The sequence below is a fragment of the Carassius gibelio genome, chromosome A1, assembly GCF_023724105.1.
Source record: "Carassius gibelio isolate Cgi1373 ecotype wild population from Czech Republic chromosome A1, carGib1.2-hapl.c, whole genome shotgun sequence".
NCBI classification, from domain to species: domain Eukaryota; kingdom Metazoa; phylum Chordata; class Actinopteri; order Cypriniformes; family Cyprinidae; genus Carassius; species Carassius gibelio.
This window is the reverse complement of record NC_068371.1, coordinates 34766754-34783177: the sequence shown is the minus strand read 5'-3', so window position 1 is coordinate 34783177 and position 16424 is coordinate 34766754. Positions and strand designations below refer to the sequence as shown.

General features: G+C 36.6%; 2 protein-coding genes and 1 long non-coding RNA gene across 9 annotated transcripts in view; 2 read left to right on the top strand and 1 right to left on the bottom strand.

The window, feature by feature from the left end:
• The window catches only part of LOC128018641 (guanine nucleotide exchange factor DBS), a 55623-nt gene extending 50604 nt beyond the window's left edge, over window positions 1-5019 (top strand). For 3 of the 7 annotated variants that reach the window (XM_052604326.1, XM_052604281.1, XM_052604336.1), the window contains 5 exons: window positions 568-645; window positions 2706-2815; window positions 2918-3030; window positions 3430-3533; window positions 3628-5019. In XM_052604326.1, the coding sequence (XP_052460286.1) occupies window positions 568-645; window positions 2706-2815; window positions 2918-3030; window positions 3430-3533; window positions 3628-3707 (485 nt within the window). In that variant the 3' untranslated portion in view covers window positions 3708-5019. Of the gene's footprint in view, window positions 1-567; window positions 646-1192; window positions 1274-2705; window positions 2816-2917; window positions 3031-3429; window positions 3534-3627 lie in introns of all 7 variants that reach the window. The other 4 variants (XM_052604301.1, XM_052604290.1, XM_052604317.1 and 1 more) reach the window with 3 other exon arrangements.
• Window positions 5020-5057: 38 nt separating this feature from the next.
• Window positions 5058-6917, bottom strand: LOC128018712 (uncharacterized). The gene is made up of 2 exons (XR_008184944.1): window positions 6724-6917; window positions 5058-5477 (listed from the first exon to the last, which is right to left on the bottom strand). It is a non-coding gene; the product is annotated as an uncharacterized LOC128018712 (long non-coding RNA).
• Window positions 6152-16380, top strand: LOC128018691 (calcium-binding protein 39-like). Its single transcript, XM_052604386.1, has 9 exons — window positions 6152-6519; window positions 10208-10333; window positions 13357-13521; window positions 13600-13718; window positions 13842-14010; window positions 14105-14164; window positions 14238-14303; window positions 14383-14526; window positions 14795-16380. Exons 2-9 carry the CDS (start codon window positions 10232-10234, stop codon window positions 14972-14974), a joined length of 1005 nt encoding a protein of 334 aa, XP_052460346.1. The 5' UTR covers window positions 6152-6519; window positions 10208-10231; the 3' UTR covers window positions 14975-16380.
• The last annotated feature ends 44 nt before the right edge of the window (window positions 16381-16424 follow it).

Genomic DNA, 16424 nt, shown 5'->3' with positions numbered 1-16424 from the left:
ACAAAGTTACGGACCGCAGCTCTGATTGGTTGTTTCTTACCTCGAGCGGATGAATTTCTGCAAATGGCAATAGGACCACTGGGAGGAGCCTGAGGAGCTTGATTTATTTTTCACAGATTATCCGTCTCATATTCTACTGTCAGGACATAATGTCAGGTTTAACAAATATTTAAAAAAATATATTTTTTACAAAAGTTACCTACTGCAGCTTTAAGTGCTATTTACTGTGCCTTAACCATGTGTGTAACAACCAGGAACACGAATTTGTCCACATTGAAAGCATTTCTTTACTTCCTCTCATAACTGTATATTTATTTAATACGTGGTTATGAGAGTGAGATTTTGGGCCAGTTTGATTTCCAAAAACCTTCATCACATTTTATCTCATTGCAGATGGTTAAGGCACAGTGTAGGACTTTACCAGACATGTTGCCTTTTAGAGGCTTTCATCCTGTAGAAGAATATTTAAGAATCTTTCCTTTAACCCTATTATAGACGTTCTCGTTCTTCGTTCCTGATTTTTGTCCTCTTATCCTTTTCTTTCTCACTCTTTGCTATGGCTGCCAGGATCGTCCCCCCATAGTCCTGACCTCAAAACTAAAAGACATGAGATTAAGAGTGATCCTACACCGTTTGGCTTCAGAGGTACACTGTCCCCTAAAACCTCCCAGCTTTGCCTCCTCCAGCATCAGCCATGACCAGCGTTCCAAATCATTTATTTTCAACACATTTTATTTCACCTCCATATATTATGTTCCTCCATCTTCCATACATAGGCTTACATTAATAAAAAAAAAAAACGCTTCCATATTAGACTTTAAAGGCATAGTTAGATAATTCAGTCATTGTGTATTCATCTTTGATATTTTGAAGATTCTTGATAACCAAAGAGTTTCATTTCTCTTTGACTTCCATTGTATTTTTTTGTCCATGCAATAGAAGTCAATGGGAAATGGAACTCTTTAATTACTAACATTTTTTTATATATTTTTTCAGAAAAAAAGAAACTTTATACAGGTTTAGAACAACATGAAAGTTAATAAATGATGACAGAATTTAAATTTTTTCTGTTGACTGTCTCTTTAATCTTTCACATTCCAAACAATCTGACTTTATTAAAAGCGATCTGTGGGGTGGTTGGTTACTAAATCGATGGGAGTCTTTGAAATCTTATCGGCTGCCTCTCCCTTAGACGCAGGTCCCCACATCTCTCTTTATAATACTCGAGTGAAATGGCTGAGCGCTTCTAGTCTGTTGCTGAATAAAAGGAGAGGTAACTAGATGCCTGGTGTGGGAATGAACTTTGTCTTTATTGCTTCCTCACAGTGAACTTCCAAACAGACTGGCAAACACTGACCACGGGGTGTGATATTATTGCACTGTAATTGGTGGTTTGCAGGATAAATCATGGTGCTAAAATGGCATCTCTTTGACATAACTGCACAATAAGTTACTGCTGTCGATCTAAACTGCTCTTTACTGTGGGAGAATGTGAAACCAGCCCAGTTCATATCTTGTAATTGTTACAGGAGAGGGAATGAGCAGATAATCTCTTAAAGGAACAGTTCACTGAAAATGAATCCTCTTTATTTACTCACACTCGTGTTCCAAATCTGTGTGACTTTCTTCAGTGGAACACAAATGGAGAAATTTTTCTACAATTTACTGGTTGCTGTTTTACATGTATTTCTGCTGAATGGAGAATAAAGCATTCGAGCTTCAAAGATGAAGATAAAATCCAAATTTAAAAAAAGGTTATTGTTATTGACTGACCGTTTTTTTTCTCTCTGGTCAGATTTTAACTTGAGAATAATTGCAATCAGATCCTTGATTCAGTGAATTGAACTTGAGAACCAGTTCAATCTGATTCATGAATGAATCATTCATTTGATTTTTGCATTTATATTATACTTTTTCACCCCATTCAGAGTTGAAAGATTCAGTCCCCATTTGTAGTAATTGCATCGAAAAGATTGCACTGAAAAGTCTTTTGTTTCCACAAAACTAAAAGTCACACAGCTTTGGGACAACATGAGGGTGAGTAAATGCTGACAGAATCTTTTGATTTTCTGGTGAACTATTCCTCTAAATACTGTATTTCTACTTTTGTACATTTATAAACCAGAATGTGTCAATATGTGCAAGAATATCATCTTGCACTTGCCTTAGTTTGGAATCACTTGCGTTTAACGCGGCATGAGTGTCTGGTTTTGGTTCCTTTCTGCTGGTTTGCGGTGCTAGTTCTGGATTCACTTTTATGACTCTAAAACCACAGAACCCTTTCTACCAAACACTCTTCCAGGCTCCATAATTATCCACTGATTCATATCTAAAAATGTTTATGTATCTCTCCATAAACATGTTTTGTATGATTTGCGAATGTCATATGGCCTCTTAACAAACTGTCATCAAAACCATTGGAGTCATGGCTGTCTGAACATAAAACACAAACAGCTCTTCCTGTTAGCTCAGTACACACACACACACACACACACACAGTTGTGTTGATGTGGTGCATTATAGCTTGTGTAACTGTTTAGCATGCTGCTAAACAGCAAAATAGCTAACTAGATTTTGAAACAGAGCCTGTCTCTTTTTCACCTTCCTCACACACACCATCTTTGTGGAGCACCACTTATCCCTCTCTTTCATTCTCACCATAATCCAAACGGCACATCGGTCTCACTTGTCCTCTCTTCCACAAGACTTCACCGAGGCAGTGCACCCTGTGGACGCATCTGAGAAGAACGACGGTTACTCGAGTGCCGAGGATCCCATGAACTCTGATCCTGAGGATGAGGGAGGGAGAAAACTGGTGAGTCATTGTGGCCCAGCGTAATGACTTCTTGTGTACCATCCATGTTAGTTTGCAGAAATCTTTAGTTTGCCCACTGATGGTGTTTGTTTGTGCATGTAGTCTCCAGGCAGGTACGTGGTTGTTGCTGACCATGACAAAAGCGGCACACAGGAGCTGACGGTTAAGAGTGGAGACACAGTGCAGCTGGTGAGAGAGGGAGACGATGGACGCTGGTAAGATTCACACATTCAGGATTATGTAAATATTATGACAATTCTGTCGCCATTTACTCCTCCTCATGTTGCACATTGCAAACCACTATGACTCCATAAACAGATTATCCTTTTGTAAGTTTCAATAAATCAGCAATTGAAATCAAACATTATAGTATTATTTTATTTCTATTATTAAATTCAAATTTATAAATTTTGAAGTGCCCCTATTATGGGTTATGAAAGGTTCATATTTTGGTTTTGGGAGTCCCCAGCAACAGGTTGACATGCATGCAAGGTCAAAAAAACACTCCTTTTGAGAGACAATAACTTTTATACTCACTTTTATGTTTTAAGATGACTAAATTAGCAAATGTAAGCAGAGGCTGGTGTGATATGAATGTTTTTATGCTGATTCAGGTTTGTACATAACCTGCGGACCGATAAGGAGGGCTGGGTCCCTGCTGCAAACCTGCTCACTCTCATCGGAGAATCCAAATCTTCTCAATCGCTCGACAGCTCCGGTAACACACATCCACCACACAATAAATCTGTCCTGAAATCTTCAAATTATGAATCAGTATTTTAGCTAAAATAAGTGTGTGTGTTTTCTCACAGAAGGCAGTGGATCTGGAAACCTCAGCACGTCCTCCAGCTGCAGTGAAACCTACACAAGCTTCTCGGACATCAAAGCCTGAAGCCTTGTGACAGCCTCTACACACTGCACTTTCTACTGAAGCTCCTCGAGTCTCTGTACTGTATCGTAATTAACTTCATCAGCCGTGAAAGGAATTGACCCCTGCAGTCAGTATGCACTATTCAGGATATTTTATATAGAGCGTCACACTTTCTCAACCTTTTCTCCTTCATAAGAGAGAGAGAAAAAGTGTCTTCTGTTCCCCATTCAAATGTGACTTTACTTTGAAAGTATCAGCGTGATGCTGTTTGTTTCACGTCTGCATGCGTTTCCTCCTAGATTAAAAGCGAAAAGGGCTCTTGGTCGAGTCGGCATTATCATCAAAGCTGCCTGCCGTTTTAAAACTCTTTAAATATACATAAAAAGGATTCTCATTCAACTTTAATGTACGACCACATGAGCTTCCACTGGTTTTATAAATCTTGTGTTGAGAATATTGGTGTCTTTTTGCAATGTCTGACTTTGTTGGCATCTTAAGTTTGTAGCTGCAAGACAATGAAACTGTTTTATACGATAAAGATTCTTGAGGTTATGCCTGGTGTAAAGTCCTGTTATTCACTGTATGCATTAATAAAACAGCTGTATAGTTTAAATTATTTCCTATAAAAGAAGATTTGTACAGATTTAACATTTTATCTCATGTTTTTCAAATATATATATATATATATATACATATTGTATATTATGACTACTGTTGTTGTCATAAAAATTAAATGAAATGTATTTCATTGTATTTTGTAGTATTTGTGACTTAACTGTTCTGCACCATTTGTGTACAATTATTATAATTTTCCAGAAACAACATACAATAGATTTTGTAATCTATTGTGTCACCACAGATTGTTTATTTGGCTCGTTCAAAATGTCATGTCTGGAAAGGGATAATTGGCATGTTGAAACCATCACTTTTTTTTTTTTTTTTACTTCTGTTTATGGTCAGAACCTTTTGTTAAATAAGTATTTCTTGATAAAGCAGAGTTAATCGATATCAATATTTCTCAAATCAGATTTAATCAAGGAAGAAGCTACCATGATTTCTGCCATTTTTGATCACCACGGCTTTTCTGTGCTTAAATGTTTTGTCCCCATAACTGTCTTTTTAACATGTTCAGCAATACAAAAAGTCATTGTTAATTTAAGATTTTATATGGCACATTGCTGCATGTTAGTTTTATCTCTCTGTATTTTCATTTGAAATTAAAATATTTTCCTGTATTATGACTCGTATATGTGTAAATATGTATCTAAGAGGATGTATGGGATGAATGGATTTAAAATGCTTCGGGTAAAATAAACTTCACTGAAACGATTTATCCTCTTTTGTTGGCTCAGATTTGTCAAGGAGAAAGCATCTCTTTATTTCACATTTATTTGTATAGAACTTCGCAACAATTTTTATTGTGAAAAGCAGCTTCACAGAAAATGAAAGTTTCTACATTACATTTAGGGGAAGCTTGTCAGGGATGCCAAGGTGATGTCCAGTTGGCAGAAATGTACAGAAAGAAAATCATGCAGTTAGTTAAAGACATGTACAGACGGTGAACACTATTAACAGCAATGAGTATTGTTACGTGCAGCGGCAGGTCCGTAACAGTATATGTAGTGATCAAACTTTGGTAGTTTTGTATGTTGGCTCAGGCTTGCCGTCATCGTCCTGAGGTCCTCGGAGGGTTGGCATCTTCTCTTCTCATATGTTCAGCAATCTCAGATGTGCATAAGGGCTGGATCCAGACTGACACTTGTGTTATTCCTAGTTACCTAGATTCTCATCCTGTAGCAGTAACAGAGAAGCAAATAGACCAAAATGAGAATGGCTTCTGTTAAAACCATGCAAAAAATTATCATGTGCATATGATCAGAAATGACTGGAGCAGAAAATTGGTTAGAGACACAGGAGCTAAACCATTAATGGCTTTATAAGTAGTAATTGATACAGAGCTTAGTAGGTAGCCAGTGTAGTGATTGTAAAATTAGGGTAATATTATCATAATTTCTTGCCCTGGTAAAGACTCTAGCAGCTGCATTTTAAACCATCTGTAGCTTAATTGTTTATTGAAGGTACAGGACAACCAGTCTACAGGTCATGCATGAACTGCATGTTTTAATCATATATTAATATGTATTATATTGTACTCCAAAAAATCACCATATTGCATGTTCAAAAAAGGCAGTATAATATTTTTTCCATCAATAGAATTCGTTTCTATTTAACCCGTACAAACTGCACAGATTTAACGCAGTCGCCAACACTGATAGAAGTTAGTCGGTGACTCAGAGTCTCTGTGCTTAAGCGACACACTGCGCACACGCAGACTTTGGCTGTGACAGTGTTGTTCCATAGTCCAGGCAGGTGTGTGACGCGATACTTAAAAACGTCGTGATTCAAAATCATGAGTCATGCACTTATTTTAGCCAGTTTCTCTTAATAATACACTCTGAACACATCCACATCCGGGTAACACGACGCCTCGCCTCAGTGAGGGAGGAAGCGCCAATCACAGCGCGGCATCTGACCTGAGATCAGCTCGCGCATCACAGACCGAATCGGCACCGACGGCCGCAGAACCGATCCCAGATCATTCCTTATAACCGCATAAAGCCACTCGACACAGCGAGTTTGTTACAAACCCATCATGTCTTTTGCAGATATGCGCGTTTGAGTCACAGTCAATTTTTTATTCGCCTATACACACACATTCCGCTGACGCGCGCGCACACACAGTCTGTTGGCGTGATCTGGACGGCTGCTCGCCATAGACAGTAAGCTGCTCGCGCTAGCACACCCACAGAAGACACAGTAACATCGCAGCACTGTAAGTATTCAACATTTCACACATTACAGAATCGTTCGGTTGATATCAAAGAAAACGTCGAACTGGCGTAAACCCCAACACACTGAACTCTCAGACTTCTGCTGCGTGTCTTTTAGCTTGGTGTCGCACGATAATAAGCTAAACGTAACGTTACTCCCAATTTTCCGCATGTAGGGTTTGTTTATGGTAACTGATGGCAAGCACCTAGAGAGGGTCTTGTCTGTGATGTGAGTGTTCGAGCCGCCAGCGTCTGAAAGCTTTCATTGTTCCGTTCTATTAGACTGTGACGCTCTGCTCTGTTCGCGTGTTACACTGTAAGCAGCTCGCGCAGTGTCACGCTGTAATTCTGCTGCTGCTGTTGAACTGACTTAACGGGCCTGAAACCGATCACTACTGCAAGGCCCGTTCACTCGGTTCAACACAAACACATGCGGATCATGCAGCGGAGGGCCCGTTCCTTCAATCCCGCATGCATTTCAGCACATATCTACACCAGCTTTCGGATGGTTCCTTGATAGAGAGCTTTTAGAACTTCTGTCACACAAACCTGACGACTGATGTTAAAAATGACATACGTTCAACCTCGTTTTTTGCAATGTGGTGGTTTATAGTGGAATAACGTTAATAAGTCCAATGCTCTTTCCATAAATCATTTTTTAATAAAAAATGTAAAAACCTTTTTTAATGGGAGAACTATTACAACAGTGTAAAAACAATTACGTAATTTATTGATGATCTATTTCTTACTTTTAATAAACCTATTTTATATTATGTTATATTAGAACTATTAATTAAATGACCAAAATGTGTTTAGCTGTGTCCCACATTTTTTTTAACAACCTTTGGTAGTGCATAGTTTTATTTTAATCTTTTATTTTAGTTAAATAATATAAATGTACATATTATAATATGTTTTATATTACAAAAAATGAACATTCCCTAAATTGTGATACCCAGGGAGTGACATCATGTGGATTTTTTTCTACATGCTTATTTTTAGTTGACTTTACTTTTAAAGCTCAGTCATTCAACTCCGTCAGCTTACTTTAGACTAAATTAGCAACCCCACATTTATAATACTTTTCCATGAATTTGGCAGTTTTTGTCCCTATTCCAGTGCAATAATATTGTTTTAATTACCAATAATATCACTGCCTTCGTGTTGTATAGTAATCGTCTTGACAAATAGATGATTAAATTAATAATTTATATTCTTTGGAGTAATTCGAACTGGTTTCTCAGCCCCATCTGTCTCTTGCAAGGGTTTCTCCGTTGTATGAATTATGTAGTCTATGTGCTACAGAGTGAGTTCTTCCATTTCATCATTTGTTTTGTAGTTTTGCTGCACTAGGGTGTTGACGGCGGTATTTACAGATAGTAAACAAAAGAAGAGCTTCTATTTTATTCTTTGACGAGGACTATATAATCTTATGCCCAACACTGTCACACAGCAAACAGAAGACCGTTCACTCACTACTAAATAAATGTGGTCATGTGACATTCCTCAGCGATGGGCCTTTTGATGGCTCAGGTGATACTGTGATGGGAAACGAGGGTGGCATACATTGCTGGAGATAAGTTATGACTTTGTCATGACTGAGGTGGGTCAGGTCTTGGTTTTATTGCTGGCAGTGTTTGCATAGTGAATTCCTGTAAGTCATTCCCAGTCTTTAAACACACCTAGATTGCAGAGTATAGACAAAGACTGGTATGAATGGTAAATTCAATTCAAAACCCTTTAGAATAGTGGTTGACCGATAGCTAGGTTGGACCGCACTGGGCAATATAAATAAATCAATCATCATTCAAATGGATAATTCATGAATGAAAATTAAAATAGTGCTTAACTTACAAAAATATTAATATTAAATATTAATTATATATTTATCATTAGTTCATTATTATTACAGAAGCAATTTAAAAATAAAAAAATGTTTTAGTTGATTGAAATGAACATACTGCTCTTCTCTCTCCACCAGTGCAGTATCTAGTCAACAAATTAATTACTTGGTAATGATATGAAAACATGTACCATAGTATAATGTGTACACACTCTGTTCAGCGCATAGTAGCATGTGTCAAAACAAACAGCCTCTACAGGCCGCTCTCGCTCTTGTACTGTATAATGACAGCGGATCTTCTCAGCCGCTCTAGCAATGGAGGCAACCTGAAAAAAATATCGGCATGGATTTTTGCAGATAGTTCCCGCAATCAACTATCTGTGCCTATTAATCAGAAAAAAAAGGTACAACGCTCGATCTCTACTTAGAGCCTTTATTTGAAAAAGCAAACAAACAAAAACATTTGATCAAACTAGATACGCTTTATGTAATCATTAATTGTAAATTGGTAATAATGTTTGATATTTTGAGTAAACGCAGCTCTAATATGAAGGGAATCTGATCAAAGGGCAGCTGCTGACAGGTGGAGGAACAGGAAATTTCCAACAGGAGCAGTGGACTTTAGGACTCTGTCTCTCTCTCTCTCACACACACACACACACACACACACTCCGTAGGTTCTTAGATCACAGGATTACCAGTCACAAGTCTCACTAGGTTCTCTTGGAAAAACATTGAATATTTCCTTCATTTTGTGGTTTAAAATTTCCTCTGACATTTCATTCTGTTGTTAACCCTGTCAAAATGGCATTGCTTATGAACAGATTTAATTAAATCAAATTGAGAATGAATAATTCAATTTAAATGTTTTATATATATATATATATATGTATATATGTATATATATATGACTTTATTTAATAAAACCGCCTTTCAGATCATGACTGTCCTAATTATTATTGGTGATATGTATAAATAAAATATATATATATATAATAGAAGAAAAACTAACAGCATAAATAAAATCTCTTAACCTTTAGCAAAAGTGTTTTGAATCTTGCTGGGTCTCTTGCGAGAAGTGAATCACACTTACTCTGTGTTACAAGGCATGTGATTGGCTGTTTGCCAGTGATGTCACACATTCATGTGCGTGCGCTCCACAAACTCTGGATCAAAGCCTGAGTTGACAAAGAAAGTTGATAATAAGCATCATGCTTCCAACTAAGTCAGATAGGTGTTTTGTCAACTCAAAACTTATCATGTATCTCTGAATTTGTTCAACTACCATCATGGGACAGGCCTGTTGTCTATTTTTCTCAAGTTTTTTGCTGTCAGAATTGAAGAGGACAATCAAAACCATTCACCCATTTCTACTCATGATTACAATTACAGATGACACAATTACGTAATCATTCAAAGCAGCAAGTAATCGTTCAAAGTCCACTTATGGTATTCTGCATGCTTAAGATGTGTTTTTTCTTTAGGTGATCTTAAGGGTTTTTCCATTGTTTTAATTTTATTTTTAGTATAACATTATAATACCATGTATATTTAAACTTCTTGTATATAAAGAAGAAACCAATCCAATGTATAGTTGACATTTGAGGCTTAATACTATAGAAAATACAATAAACGTTTTCAGTTAGTGTTTTCAACTTGTTTGTTTACACATAAAAAATGGCCTGCGGTTGCTTCAAATAATTATATAAACATCATTCAGTGTTAATTCTGATAATCAAAATTAATAATAGCAATTACAATTTCAAGGGAATAATAAACAATTATGATTATTTCATAATCGTGCAGCCCTATTGAATCGTGTCTTTTCTTTTTTACATTTGCTCCAGGTTCTAAAGTCTACGGCTGCTACCATGCCACTATTCGGTAAACCTCACAAGAACCCCACAGACATTGTGAAGACCCTGAAGGACAACGTCTCCATCCTGGTCAAGCAGGACAAGAAGACCGAGAAGGTATGAGTTTGAGAACAGTCCCTGGTATTATAATTGAATTACACTTGCAGATCAGGTAACCGTAAAATGATGTCCTGCAAGTTGGTTCTGATTGCTTCTTTTTAAAGGATGCAGCAGATTGTATTCTGGTTTACTTTACAGTGACTGTACGGCATTACTTTATTACTTTTATAAGCTTAATTTGCCTCAAATGAGGCATGTTTACACAAAAAAGAATATCATGAGTTTAAGACAGTGCTGTTCCAGTGCATTAAGCACATACTTAAGATGGATTACATATGTTCTTACACTGAAATGCGTTGCACAAATGTGGCACAAAGGTTTAGTGGATTTGTGTTTATCCTTCTGTGTTCACCTTGGTCCACTGGTCTGATTATTTTTCCACTCTTTTCTCCACAGTTTTATTCAATTCCAGCATTAATCCCAGCAGTTCCAGAAACTCTGTTGATTGCATAATGAATTTAGCTATTGAGTGATGATGCTTAAGTTTCCTAGATCTTTCTTCAGCTTTAACCTAAGACACAATATAGCTCTTTTAAAACACAACATCAGTGGTATCCTCTAAATCAGGCTGCTTTCCACTGCTGTTTTTTTCCAGTGTGTTTTTGCATTTTTCATTTGCTTTTTCAGAGAAACCAGCCTGGCCCCAGGCAAAGAAGTGTTTTAAACCAGTGCAGTAAATCAGATTGAGAATTAGTTTCTGCAGTGGACATTAATAATCTTATCCTATAGTAGAATGTGCTTAAAATGTGGATATGCATTTTGTATGACTTCAGTTGTGCTTCACCACACTTGTTGTGTGTGTTTTTTTTAATGATCTGCTGTAGGGCAAAGGAAATGCCTGTGAATGACCTTTGGCAGTTTTGTGAGCAGTGCCCACCAGACTAACATGGACATGCAGTCTGAAACTGAGATTAGCATCTGAGAAAATATTACATTTAACCCGAACTCCTATTTTGATGATTTGTAGATAAATGACTACTGACATTTGTGTTTTCTTCTGAAGAGCTTTCAGTTATAGGCATTTGTCTTGTTGAATGGCGGTTGTTTATGTCTGTTATTTTTGTGTCATTGATGTACTGTTTTTTTTTTTTTTTTTTAATTTTTTAAAATAATTTTACATTTCCTGTTTTCACTTGTGTTTTTTTGTTTAAAAAAATGTCTGTGTAGTTTATTTGTTTTATTTAGATCTTGTTATTTCAGTACTTCATATTAAACTTAATATAGTTGTGAAATGTTACTTTAGCAGCTACTAGCAAGATCAAGTCATTTTACCTTTTTGTTTATTTATTTTATTTATTTAGATTTGTATATTTATTGTATTTAATATTCATATTTTTTTTTTCAAGGAAATAATTTTTTTATTAATGACTTTAACTATAACAGAGGTTTGACACTGGCTCTCAGCTATGCAGTAAGTAACGCAACCCAGAATATTCTTTAGTCTTCCACCTTCAATATTTACACCTATATGAAGCCAGACCTAGGTATATCATAAGTATAAATCCCATTTGGAGAAATAGGAAACGAATATGGACATCATAAGACTGACACATCTGTGCCCTATATTGCCTTGGAATATTATTATGATGCACCTTCCTCATAATAATCAGCAGAATTTCTTGAATATAAGATGCAGCTTAGCATCTCATGTACCAGTGTACATAGACTGATCAAAGACAGATGGACATGTATCTGCTGCGGTAGCGATCGAGTCAAAACATTTAGGCAAAGAGTATCCCTGGACAAAGCTCAGTTTTACAAATAGAAAAGGAACAACAATGTCAGTTTTTTTTTTGTTGCAGAGATTCTATGTCCTGCATATGAGCACTTGAGTGCTTGAAACCTCAGGATCCTACAATTATTAGCATACTAGAAAAAGTTGTTTCTTTAAAGAAACTAAATTTTAACTTTTTTTTTGTTGTTGTTGTTGTTGTTGAATACCAGGCCATATGGGATTGGTTGGCAATGAACAGGCAGATAAAGTGGCTTCAGTTGGAAATAAAAATGTAATATCCCAGCATCTGATGTAGAATCTATATTAAAACTGTGCATTAATAATAATTGGCAAATGGAATGAATGCATATATAACAGACTATATGAGGTAAATCCAGTGGTAAATTAAAGAAGTTATTACTGTTTTGAAAATACATATGACCAGGTTCATTCATGACTTACTCCTATTTAGTGAAAGGGGAAGAGAAACCTGTTTGCGACTTGTGTAAGAATTTTTGGACTGTACAACATATTTTAATAGAGTGTCAAATTTTTGTATTCAGTATCAGCGAATATGCAGCCAATATAATTTTTTTTTACTATACTAAAATACTTTTTTTTTTTTTTTTTTTTTTTTTTTAAGTCTCTCCCGGAAGAATTTTAGAATGTTTATAAACCAAAAGATTCTATATGATTTCGATCACTACTATTGTTGTTACTTGTATGTTTTTGTATAGTGATTGCTTCTTAAGAAAATGTGACATTATTGTTAATGTATTGAAATTATACTGTTAATGTTACCATGAATATAGCAATTGTTGCTGATATGGCGTTAAAACATATGTTAACTATAATAACCTTGGTGAAAGTAGCTGTTAAGGTAAATTTGCCCACTATTTAATTTTAATCTCATGTCAGTAAGTGGTTCAATTAACGGTATATGAACCTCATTTTCAACACATCTTTTTTTAGACCAACATTGAGCGAGAATTCAGGTTCCTGGAATCGCTAGTATTTGTGCTGCGAGTAGAAAGATGTCGGAGAAGTGGGAATATCACTCCACCGCCCGACCTCTTGCTAATTTTCACCTCCCCACTAAGGCTCTTTTTGGCAACCCTGTGATAAAGTCAAGCGTTTGAAGTGCTGGGAACCTCCGAGGGCCTGGGAGAAAACCCTTATGCTCCAGCTCTTTCAGCAGCTGATAAATAACTAATGATGGTCTTTTGCCATACGCTTTGAGTTGTATTGTTATGGCCATGTTTGGTAGTGATCATTTGTGTAAAAGTGATCTTTGTGTGTTCGTCAGGCTTCAGAGGAGGTGTCGAAATGTCTGGTGGCGATGAAGGAGATCCTGTACGGCATTAACGATAAGGAGCCACACACAGAAACGGTGGCCCAACTGGCTCAAGAGCTCTACAACAGCGGCCTGCTCATCTCACTGGTGGAAAACCTGCAGGTCATTGATTTTGAGGTGAGGATGCTGTATTATTGCTCGTCTCTTTCGTCTTTTAATTAAAGATTGTAATAACTGGTCTATGTGTGTTCACAGGGTAAAAAGGATGTTTGTCAGATCTTCAACAACATCCTGCGCAGGCAGATCGGGACCCGCAGCCCGACGGTGGAATATTTCTGCTCCCATCAGGAAGTTCTTTTCATCTTACTCAAAGGGTGAGAGATGATGGGTGTTTTTGGAAATGTAGCATGGAATTGATCCAAAATCATGAAGTTCTGTTTTCCTGAACACTGCTTCTGTTGAGCATTCGTGTGAACGGGACATTTCTGCTGTGGCAGGTATGAGACCCCTCAGGTGGCACTGAATTGTGGGATTATGCTGCGTGAGTGCATCCGGCATGAACCTCTCGCCAAAATCGTCCTCCACTCTGAACACTTTAAAGATTTCTTCGGCTACGTGGAGATGTCCACATTTGACATCGCCTCTGATGCATTTGCCACCTTCAAGGTGAGTGCTATATTTATTTTTTTTGACACATTAAATGATTTGGAAAATTGTAAATTGTAAAAAAAAAAAAAAAATTTTTTGTTGTTTTTTACAGGACTTGCTCACAAGACACAAGGTTCTGGTGGCGGAATTTTTAGAACAGAACTATGATGCGGTAATGTATGAATTTTTGGGGTTGTTACTTTTTAATCATGGAATTCTGGAAAACTGACATATTGATCTTTCAGGTTTTTGATAACTACGAGAAACTGCTTCACTCTGAGAACTACGTGACCAAGAGACAGTCATTGAAGGTGTGTGTTGTGCCGTCTGATTTTCGTCTTCTGGAGCCTGTCCTGTCATTTAACATCAAGTGTTTGTGTTGTGTGACAGCTGCTGGGTGAACTGCTCCTGGACAGACACAACTTCACAGTCATGACACGGTACATCAGTAAACCAGAGAACCTGAAGCTCATGATGAACCTCCTGAGAGACAAGAGCCCCAACATTCAGTTTGAGGCTTTCCATGTCTTCAAGGTACACCTGACTTTTTCAGAAATCCTGGAACGTTTTTTTTTTCTTCACCTTGCATGCAAAACAGAGTCACTCTGTCAAGCTCCAAAATGATTAAAGTACCAAATTGTGGCTTATATGGCTTTTGGATTATATTTTCAAATCTTATAAAGGCCATATGATGGCACTGCATGAGACTTAAATATAAGGAAATAAAAAATTAACATACCTCGGAAAATAATCTCCTAACTTCTGCATTTCCTTTTTTTTGTGCGTGTGTGCATTTCCTCAGGTGTTTGTGGCCAATCCAAATAAAACGCAGCCCATCGTAGACATTCTATTGAAGAACCAAACGAAACTCATCGACTTCCTTAGCAACTTTCAGAAGGATCGCACAGACGACGAGCAGTTCAACGACGAAAAGACGTACCTCGTCAAACAAATACGAGACCTAAAGAAGCCAGCCTCCTAAACTTTAGCTACAGCAGTATTAGGGAAAAATATATATATATTAACAATAATAATTCTATTTAAAATCTTGAAAATTTTCTTTTCTTAGTTCTGAGGCTTTCAAAACAAAACTGTTATTATTATTTTTATTTTTTATGCTTTTAATTTTCCTCTTGTGTTTTATTTTATTGCAAACTCTCGTGCCATGATAAGATGTTTTAGAAGTAGGAATCAGCCAGTTTGCGTTACAGGAAAAACCGTCTTCGAACATCAAGACGCCTTGCGGATGAGGAAGTACAGGTAAACTTTCATCTTCCGTTTCTGGATGTTTTTCACGAGGCTGGAAATTCTACGTTTTCCGTGGCATCAACAGCGCCACAACACGACAGTTTCGCTATGCTAGAAGAGATTGTGTTATATGGATATTGCTGGAAAAGAGGTGAAATTCCCAAAAGATGAATTATAAGCGTTTTTTTTTTTTTCTGGATGACTTGTAACTGCACTACTCTTCATTCTTGCATTCCTCCTTTGTCAACTTGTCATGGCTTTTCTCTGGCATTAGCTTCCACTTTTATTTCATCAGCCTATGCTTTATCTAGAACACTACAAACGTGATCATTTCCTCCCTGTTCTCTTTATTCTGTTTATATTTTATAAGAATTACTTCGAAGGATGAATTCACTTATCAGTATTTTAATTGTTTATCTGAGCTGAAACAGAAAGAGCATCTGTGGGTCTTCATTTACAATCGGAGTCGCTGCCAGGACATTTTTCTGATCAGAAAGCATCACTATTTTGTTTGATATGTTTTTATTTGATGTTTACCTATGTTTAAAACAGACAAAAGCTGATTTTACTCTTTAAGGTGGTTGCCATTTTAGAAGAATCTTGAAATATCAACTTTGGCACTTAGTGAACCGGTGTATATTCCAACTTGTAGATTTGATGTAGATCAGTGAGGTATAGCTATAGTGCTGTGGCATTACTATTGTATGCTCTATACTATAGTAATCTTAGTGCTATAGTATTTGTTAACTTTAGAACATCATACTAAAGTACTTCTTATACTGTAGTGCAGCTGTAGTATAATATTCATTTCTTTTAACTGTAGTTTGTATTTTGTGCTATAACCCACCATTTATCGGTTTGTGATGATTTTGACAGAAGTAGATTGTTGCATAGCTGAAAAACCAGATGAAATGAGGACACAAATGTACAAACTGGTGCCTTTTGTTCTTGAGTTGTTAATTTACTTTTATTTTTTTAGAAGAAATTTTGGAAGGGGGAGCTTAATTTCTTTTGATTGTTTTTAATATGTTCTCATTGAGCATATTTAGCTTGATTAAGCAATGAACCTCTTTAACTCACTATATTTGAGTTATGCCGTTAAGGAAAATTCATTAAATTTCATTCTTTTTTTCCTCTGCAGTTGATTGTTTTATTACTATCGTCTTTAGGATTATAGGATGAAA